The 10,453-nt window shown below is 29.5% G+C and overlaps 1 protein-coding gene across 1 annotated transcript in view; it reads right to left on the bottom strand.

The window, feature by feature from the left end:
• Nucleotides 1-2,956: 2,956 nt before the first annotated feature.
• Nucleotides 2,957-10,453, bottom strand: part of LOC130244986 (protein TUNAR-like) — a 24,353-nt gene continuing 16,856 nt past the window's right edge. Inside the window, exon 2 of the mRNA XM_056477593.1 lies at nt 2,957-3,572. Within this exon, the coding sequence (XP_056333568.1) occupies nt 3,387-3,572 (186 nt within the window). The 3' untranslated portion in view covers nt 2,957-3,386. The remainder of the gene's footprint in view (nt 3,573-10,453) is intronic.

Here is a 10,453-nt window from a genome sequence, read left to right as displayed (position 1 = left end):
GTTTAGGGAAGGGGGAGGGAGGGTCAGCCGATCGTTCGCTCAGTCAGTCAGAAAGTCTGTCCAAAAGTGAGTCGACAGCGGCCTCTGGTGGGTTTACGCGAGAACAGCAGGCGCGATGGCACTCGCGAGGGAAATTTGAGATCTCGAAAAGTGTACACGCAACCTCTGACGGATTCACGAAAACAGAAACTGCAGAAAAACATGCCGCCGGGACAAATTTCGCGGTCTCCAGAAACGTCCGTGAAGGTACGTTTTCAGAATGAGCCTGGGTTGGTATAAACGCAATATCACATTCGTAGCAGTGCGATATGGCTGCATATCATCATTTTTGCCAAACTTTGCTCTCTGCTTTGTGGAACTTTATGCAGGGCATCATTTTTAACGTAGTTTTCTGCACAAATTGCAATGTTAAAAATTGTTGTAATTAAAAGCATCATTAATGTGAACATTGATTAACAGCCTTGCTTCAGGTTAATACTTCAATATTTAATGCTGTACATTTCATTGTGGAAAAGAAAATGGAAGCAACTAAACATTGAATCTGAAATGATTAATTATGCAGATATGAATGCGCAGGTCGATCTTAAGGCAATGTCTGAATATACTGTATGATGAATATATTATTATATATAATATAAATATATAATTATTATCCAACAGTCAATGTCAAGATTTCTCAGACCTCTCTTTGAAAACAATGGGAAATAGTCATATATTTAAAATGCCACACGTAAACACCTTCACGGAAAATAGTTTCAATATATCACCCCACATATCCTAAAACTGCTGTAACCTTTACAAAACAATACCAAACAAGAAGATCAGCAAATAAATGTTCAATGTTAATAAACAGTTAAAAGCACTGATTTAACAGAGCCTGAAATATCTTAACATGTTTTACATCCGCTGTACAAACAACATCATGATTACATATTTCTCAAGAACGTATTAAAATGCATTATGACAAAATCCATCATACATCTCTCAGGTCTAATAATACACTTTTCAGGCAACTCTTTAGTTGAAGGGGGTGTGTCATGAACATTTATAATGTGAATGAGATTTTCTGCATGATTATGATAATGTTATTGAGTGTCTTTCGGTCAGTTATGATATTTTAAATGCAAATATGACGTTGTTTGTTATGACAGATTGGCATGAATTTGTTTTTGTCATTGTGATGACAACTTGACGTCACCAAGATAACATAACTTGTCATAAATCTGTCATAAACATGATTTTCATGAGTAGGGTTAAGTATCGTTTGGGGTTATTTTGATGCTAAATATAAACTGGAACAGTACCGGTGCCAAAACGGTGCTTAAAACTGATACTTTTGAAAGTATCCACAAAATTATAGTGGACGACTCTAGAAAAATTTTTCATTTGACAGAAATCTTTTAAAATAATTTTAATTGAACAACGTAATTAAAGTATCAGTTCTTAATTTGTAAATTATATATATATAGATGAAGTCAGAATTATTAGCCCCCTCCCGTTTATTTTTTCCCCAATTTCTGTTCAACAGAGAGATTTTCTTCAACACATTTCTAATCATAACAGTTTTAATAACTCATTTCTAATAACTGATTTATTTTATCTTTGCCATGATGACAGTAAATAATATTACACTAGATATTCCTCAAGACACTTCTATACAGCTTAAAGTGACATTTAAAGGCTTAACTAGGTTAATTAGGTTAACTAGGCAGGTTAGGGTAATTAGGCAAGTTCTTGTATAATGTAGCCTGATCTCACGAGAAAACGTAAGTATTTTACGTTTTGTCAGTTTAGTGGCTAATTGTTTGAATTCGTACGAGTTCAGTCGTATGAAATTGTACGATTTTAAAAAGGAGGTGTGGCACCTAACCCCACCCCTAAACCCAACTGTCATTGGGGGATGAGCAAATCGTACTAAATTGTACGAACTAGATCGTACGAATTCGTACGAATTAGCCACTAAATCAAAAAGTTACGAATTGCCGTAATATTGTGTTGTATAATGATGGTTTATTCTGTAGACAGTGGAAAAAAAATAGCTTAAAGGGGCTAATAATTTTGACCTTAAAATGGTCCATAAAAAATTAAAAACTGCTTTTATTCTAGCTAAAATAAAACAAATAAGACTTTCTCCAGAAGAAAAAATATTATCAGACATGATGTGAAAATTTCCTTGCTCTGTTAAATATCATTTGGGAAATATTTAAACAAGAAAAAAACAAAGTTCAAAGGGGGCTAATAATTCTGGCTTTAACTGTGTGTGTGTGTGTGTGTGTGTGTGTGTGTGTGTGTGTGTGTGTTTATTTTATTTTATTATATATGTATAGTTTTTTATTATTTTGTTTATTTGTTTATTTATTTATTTGAACAAACTGTATTTGACATTAAAATTGTCATTCTGTCAAATAATTTTATATAAGCATCATCAATATTTAATTATTTTGAATAACAAATACAGCATAGTATATTAGTGACAGTGTTATAAAATTCATGACAGTTATAATGGCTTCATGACAATCATGTTTATGACAGATTTATGACAATTTATGTCTTGTTAACGTCACGTTGTCATGATAACGACAAAAAAGGTTATGATGTAGTTATTAATACAAGTTAAGTGATAAACAATGTGATCTTTGCATTTAAAATGTCATAACTGCACTGTTAACAATTTTTGTAAATTATACAGTATTTAACTGTAATATGAACAGTATTTTACTGTAGGACAGTTATGCAATGTTACTGTATTTTAAATTTGCATCATGAAAATCACTGTGTTTGTTTACAGTAAAGATATACAACACTGTAAATACCATATACAGCAAGATAAACGGTGCTCTAAATACAAATACAGCATTATAGCTGTAATTAATTTACAGTAAGTTACTGCGAACTGCTGCCATTAAGTTACTGTAGATTCATAGATTCATAACAGCTGTTATAATCATGCATAAATCTCATTCACATTCATGATTATAAAGGTTTCATAAACACCCCTTCATCTAAAGTGTTACCGTTTTTTTAATACTGTAAACAGCAAGGTTTTAAGGAAACCTGAAACATGGAGAACATGTCTCCTGAAAAAGTTTTACTGTCATAGTCAAGTAAGTAGAGTAAGAAATCGCTATAGCGTAGGTTTGCTATTAAAAACAGCTAATCTGATCAAAACTGAGCCATGCATAAAAACGGTCCCGTTTCTCCGCATCGCAGGCTGAAATGAGTAAATAGCGTGCATATTTACAAGTTATGAAGTTCCCCACGGACTCATCTGTGTTTGAAGGGAATCTGCTGTCCGTGTTTCTGCATTTGAGCGCATGTTTGTGTGGGTCCCTGGTGGAACGGCCTGCTTTTTTAATGCCAGGTTCATCATGAAGTTCAGGTTTGCGTCACAGAGTAGTGTAGATGTACACAAAGATGATGACCAGTAGGTTGAGGATGGTCCCGATGATTCCCAGCATGGCCAGAATGGATTCCTCTTTGCTTTCCTTGTCTTGAATGCCCTTTTCCTCATCACTCAGAGCAGTGTTTACCATTTTCCTGGGAGAAGTCTGCAGTTTTCCTCTCACGCCAATCTGGAAAACACACATGAGCTAGTTATTAGTGTATTGTGAAAGAGGGAAATCTGCAGCAAACATGTTTGAAAAATAACTTGGGATGTTAGTAAATTTTAAAAAATAATAAAACATTTGTAAAAATAAATACAATTGTCCCATGCCTTTATTTATTTATTTGTTTGTTTGTTTGTTTATTTATTATTTTTAATTTGTTGTTGTCAATCTGTAGCAAACATTTTAAAATACGTTGGGATGTTAGTAAATAAAAAAAAAATTATACATTTGTAAAAATAAATACAAATACAATCGTCCCATGCCTTTATTTATTTATTTTATTTTATTTTATTTTATTTTTTTTATTTGTTTTTTTTATTTGTTGTTGTCAATCTGCAGCAAACATTTAAAAATAAATTGGGATGTTAGTAAATAAAACAAATAATAATACATTTATAAAAATAAATCAAAATCAAAATGCATAAATAAAAGTGTTGCTTGGTTTATATACATTTAATTTTATTATACATCTTTCTATATATTTATTTATTTATTTGTATGAATTTGTTGTTGTCAGTCTGCTACAAACATGTTAAAATAACTTGATGTTAGTAAAAAATTATAATAATGTATAAAAATAAATAAAAATAAAGTTGTTGCATTTTATTTCATACCTTTTTCTATGATTTATTTTATTTTTTGTTTGGATTTGTTGTCATGAATCTGCAGCAAACATGTTTAAAAATAACTTGGAATATTAGTAAATAAAAAAACTAATTATAATACATTCATAAAAAAGGCAATTAAAAATAAATAAATACATTTGTTGTATGCTTTTATTAATTTAATTTTATTATACATGTTACTTTATTTATTTTTTAAGAATTTGTTTTTGTCAATCTGCAGCAAACATGTTTAAAAATAATTTGGAATGTTAGTAAACAAAAAACAAATAATAATACATTTATGAAAATAAAAATAAATAAAACAAAATTGTTGCATGCATTTAATTATTTTATTATATATCTTTCTATTTATTTATTTTTATGAATTTGTTGTTGACAATAAGCAACAAACATGTTTAAAAATAACTTGATGTTAGTAAAAAATTATAATAAATTAATAAAAATAAAATTTTTGGATGTATTCATATACTTTATTTTATTATAATTTTTTTCTATTATTTATTTATTTTTTCGATATATTTGTTGTTGTCAATCTAAAGCAAACATGTTTAAAATAACTTGGGATGTTAGTAAATAGAAAAACAAATAATACATTTATTTAACTAAAAATAAATAAATAAATAAAATTGTTGCGTTTATTTATATATTTTATTTTATTATACATATTCCTATTTATTTATTTTTATTTTTTGCATTAATTTGTTGTTGTCAATAAGCAACAAACATCTTTTAAAAATAACTTGAGTTGTTAGTAAAAAAATATAATAAATGGATAAAAATAAATAAAAATAAAGTTGTTGCATGCATTTAATTTTATTTTATTATACAATTTTCTATCATTTATTCACTTTATTTTTTGTATGAATTTGTTGTTGCCAATCTGCAGCAAACATGTTTAAAAATAACTTAGGATGTTAGTAAATTAAAAACAAACAATAATACATTTATAATAATAAAAATAAATATTAATAAAATCAAATTGTTGCATGCATTTTATATATATTATTTTATTATACATATTGCTATTTATTTATTTATTTATTTATTTTTATGAATCTGTTTTTGTCAGTCTGCAGTAAACATGTTAAAACAAACTTGGGACGTTAGTAAATAAAAAAACAACAACAATAAATGTCTAAAAATAAATAAAAAATAAAGTTTTGTTCCATGCATTTATTTATTTTGTTACATTTTTACATTTTTTTTTTTACATTTTTTTGTACAAATTTTTCTTGTCAATCTGTTTAAAAATAACTTTTTGAAATTTGGGGTAAGGGTTTACATAAAAATAAAATTATAATAAAACATGAATAAATAATCAAATAAAAAACTGCATATAATTAAACTTATAAAACATGTTTTAGGACCATTTTAAATGTAGATTTGTTTAGTTTGTTTATTGCAAATATATATATATATATATATATATATATATATATATATATATATATATATATATATATATATATATATATATATATATATATATATATGTATATATATATATGTATATATATATATGTATATATATATATATATATATATATATATATATATATATATATATATATATATATATATATATATATATATATATATATATATATATATATATGTGTATATATATATATATATATATATATATATATATATATATATATGTGTATATATATATATATATATATATATATATATATATATATATATATATATATATGTGTATATATATATATATATATATATATATATATATATATATATATATATATATATATATATATGTGTATATATATATGTGTATATATATATATATGTATATGTATTGTAAATATACATAATTAATAATATTGGTGTCTAAATGTAAGTCACTGCAGTGTCTCTCTGCTCAGTTGCGCTGGTTTTCCTCAAGCTTTTACAGGCTGATGATTTATTAAGGGGCATGAAAGAGATTTTTCATCAAAAATATATTCATTTCTATCGTCCGCTGAATAAAACATAATGAGCCGCTGAGAAATGTGCTTCTAGTCAGGAGAAAGATGTATGCACATGCATTCACTGTTGCTGTCCGTGTATAGCGTTTATGCTTTCTAATAATTAATGCAGAAATGTTACAGATATTGCAAGAAGAAACCTGGTAACATAAGTAAATATATCAAATTAAATAATCATCAGAAATAAAAAATAATTCATTCATTTATTTATTAATTTTCCTCTGGCTTAATCCTTTATTTATCAGGAGTCACCACAGTGGAATGAACTGCTGAAGCCTTTGAGTAGGGGGAAAAAAACGTCATTATTTTGACAATTGCTCATTATTTTTGAGATATTGTCGTTATTTTACTTCGAAAAAGCTTGTTATTTTGTTGACATAACTTGATATTTTGAGTTATGTTGTTATTTTAACATATATTTCATTACTTTGAGATATTAAGCCATTATTTTGAGACGTCGTGATTTCAAGATACTAACTCTTTTTTTTTTTTTTAAAGATAAGTTATTTCAATAAATAATTGACATAAATCATTCTATTTATCTTTCTTTTTATTTATTTTTATTAATTTGTTGTTGACAATAAGCAAAAACATGTTTAAAAAATAACTATATAATAACTAACTAAATAAATATATAATTAAAAGTATAATTTTTTTGATGTAAAAGAAAACAAATCTAATTAGTTTACAAATGAAGTTATGTGTAATAAAATTAAATGACACAGGAAAAAGGTATTGAACACATGAAGAAAGGAAGGTGTAGTTCGGCAGTGAAAGCCCAGACAGCAGCTGAAATCTCTCAGTAGTTCTTCAGCAACCCTCTGCCCTTCCTCAGTGTAAATGAATATCAGCTGCTTCAGTCCAACATCTACATTAGCAGGAGGATGAAGATGAAGCAGCAGGACAATGATCCAAAACACAGCCAAGGAGACGCTCAGATGCTTTCAGAGAAAGAAAATCAAGCTGTAGAATGGCCCAGCCAATCACCTGACCAGAATCCAATAGAGAATACAAAATAAAGCTCCGATTTGATAGAGGAGACCTACAGAACGACAAGATTTTGACTCTCTGGTGAAGTATGTGAGAAACTCACACCTGAGCAATGCATGTGACTGTACAGTAACTCAAAAACATGCCTGTAGCTGCAGAAAGAGCTTTTTCTCTGGTGTTTTTGGTGAGGTCTGAAGGCAGATTGTTGTGTTGTTCTCAGGGATGATGAGATTTTCTGCATCTCTCCAGATGCGTTTATGCTCTACATTGATGGTAAACGCATTTATTCGTGTGCTTTGGCTTTCAGTGGCTCCACAAGGCCTGAATAACAATCTGCCAGGCCTTTGGTCATGAATATTGGAGAGTAAAACCACACAATAGAAGGCTGAATCCAACATCCCATAGGATCACAGATTATCCAGAAACAACATTCCCTAGGAATCCTGTTGGAAATTGTGTTAACTCTAAAAGAGCCTGTTAAAAAATGCTGCAGTCTTACATTTGCTGATCTGAAGGAAATGGATGCTGTTCATGATCTATAATGAAAACCCAAGATGTAGTTGTTTTTTACCAGGATACTACAGAAACATTTTCAGAAATGTTGTTTAGGTTTCAGATTTGTTGATGACTACTTCATATATTTCTTTGTTGTTGTTTGGTATTTATTTATTTATTATTTTTCCTTTGGCCTAGTCTCTAATTCAGAGGTCGCCACAGCGGAATGAACCGCCAACTTATCCAGCATATGTTTCATGCAGCGAATGCCATTCCAGCTGCAACAGTTTTGGGAAACACCCATAACACCCCTTTCACATTTACACACATTGGACACATTCACATTGGAGAGAGAGAGAGAGAGAGGTAGGGTAGGGAAATGTCCTCGAGCCGGGATTCGAACTCGGGCACACCCTGACGTGCTACTGCACCATATGTCGACGCGCTAACCACTAGGCTATTACGCCGACTTAGTTCCTTTTTTAATCAGGGGTTGCCACAGTGGAATGAACCACCAACTATTCCAGCATATGTTTTACACAGTGGATACCCTTCCTGCTGCAACCCAGTATTGGGAAACACCCGTACACACTCATTCACACACACATTTATACACTACAGCTAATTTAGTTCATCCGTATAGCACATGCGTTTGGACTGTGGGGGAAACCGGAGCACCCGGAGGAAACCCATGACAATACGGGGAGAGCATGCAAACTCCACACAGAAATGCCAACTGACCCAGCCGGGACTCAAAGCAGTGACCTTCTTGCTGTGAGACCACAGTGCTAACCACTAAGCCACCGTGCCGCCACGGTTATATATTTAATTAAATGTAATTTATATTAAACTTATCTGTCAACAAATGTGACAATATAGTGAAAGACAAAATATATTTTAAAAATTAATCATATTATTAGTTATTTAACCCTCTACTGCACGGTGTCACCATATGGCAACATGATACTTATGTTCATTTCCCTGCCACTGTTTCTTTAAGACCAACATACATTTTTTTGTTGGAAAGAGAAGACCTTAGTGTAGCCAATGATGTGCTTTGGTTAATCACATTACATGCTGTGTTTTTCTGTGGCACGATTTCTGACAGACTGGCGTTTATTGTGAGTAGTTGCTGAAATGTAAACGTCAATAAAAACAAAGGATCAAATTATGTCAGATCCACAAAAAAAAAAACATCTGAAACATCACCTCCAGTAAGTTCTGAAGACATATTCACAACTCAAATTTATTTTTATCAGATTAGTTGTTTTTTTTTTGGTAAATCGATCAAATGTATGTGTTGCCAAATGACAACACTGTGCAATAGTGGAACGTGCAATATTGCAATGGGTTAGCTAGCTAGCAAGTTCATCTGTGAACTTGTTGTAACAATAACAACATGAATGCAAGTAATATAATGTTGATTAGTCATGTGTAGGCCCACACGGAATATTCTAAAGATTTTCCGCAAATTTTTAGCCCGTCATTAATTCTGTTTATTTACTTGAGTAAATGTGAGTAAATCTATATTTATTCACTTTATAATTGATTACAGTAATATTATTGACTAATATGAAAATGCTCATCTGATTTATGTACAGTGCAGTTTATACAGTAATATTTTCTGTCTTTTAGTAGAGATATTATAGGATATATTATATATATATATATATATATATATATATATATATATATTATGCTTTGTTTACCAAATAAAGTGAATCTAATTGAATTTGCATTTTAAACATTAAAGTTAAAAATATATTATTTTTTATTTCATATATTAAGGTTTTAGTTATGATACTCCCAAAATAATTCCGCAGAAATCCGCAGATTTTGATCAAAATTCTCTGCAGAAATGGCAAAAAACATCCGCAGATTCTGTCTGGCCCTACTCATGTGTTAATGGCACTTGCATAATGGCTAAAATCTAGTTTTAACGGCAATGCTACTTTTGAATAGAGGGAACAGTGTATTAGCGAGGACCACCATGTTCTATAGTAAGTAAAGGAAGACAAGGACAGAACTGGCTCTTCCTGCAAATGAAAGTGAGGATGAGATTGTGTTTTAGTGACCATGAGAGCGATGTAGACTGGACATTTGATAGAGACAGTTCAGGTGAGTTAGCTCAGAGGCAGATAAGACAGGTGTAGTATAGTGTAAATAGTATAATATATAAATATTGTTAGCTAGTGTCTACATTATTCTGATGCATCTGGATATACTAGACTTGTTATTTATTTGTTATAATATTTACTGGAGAAAATATTTATATTCACTGTATGTTGTATACATGATAATGCAATATTAGGTTTGTTTTTAATAATATTCAGCAAAAAAGAATGGAATGAATGAAAGCTGTTGGAATATGAGTTGGAAAGTGTGTATAAGGTGTCATTTATAAGTCATATATTAAAGCTTATAATACTGCAACACTAATTAAATCATTTCTAACAACAACATTATTAATTATAAGGAATGTTTTAAATTTAAAATATCTAAGTTAGATCCACTATTGGACGTTGTTGCCATATGGCAATATATAATAAAGTACCTTAAAGAAATAAATCTTTCACATTTTTTTTTTACAGCACTTCAAATTAAGCCATTTTATGAATAGAAAAACAATCAAATATATATATATATATATATATATATATATATATATATATATATATATATATATATATATTTGTAGATTTATCATAATGTGTGCCGTAGAGGGTAAAATAATCACTAAAAT

Source organism: Danio aesculapii, chromosome 17, assembly GCF_903798145.1.
Source record: "Danio aesculapii chromosome 17, fDanAes4.1, whole genome shotgun sequence".
Lineage (NCBI taxonomy): Eukaryota > Metazoa > Chordata > Actinopteri > Cypriniformes > Danionidae > Danio > Danio aesculapii.
The sequence above is the reverse complement of the archived record's forward strand: the minus strand, read 5'-3'. Positions and strand labels throughout refer to the sequence as shown.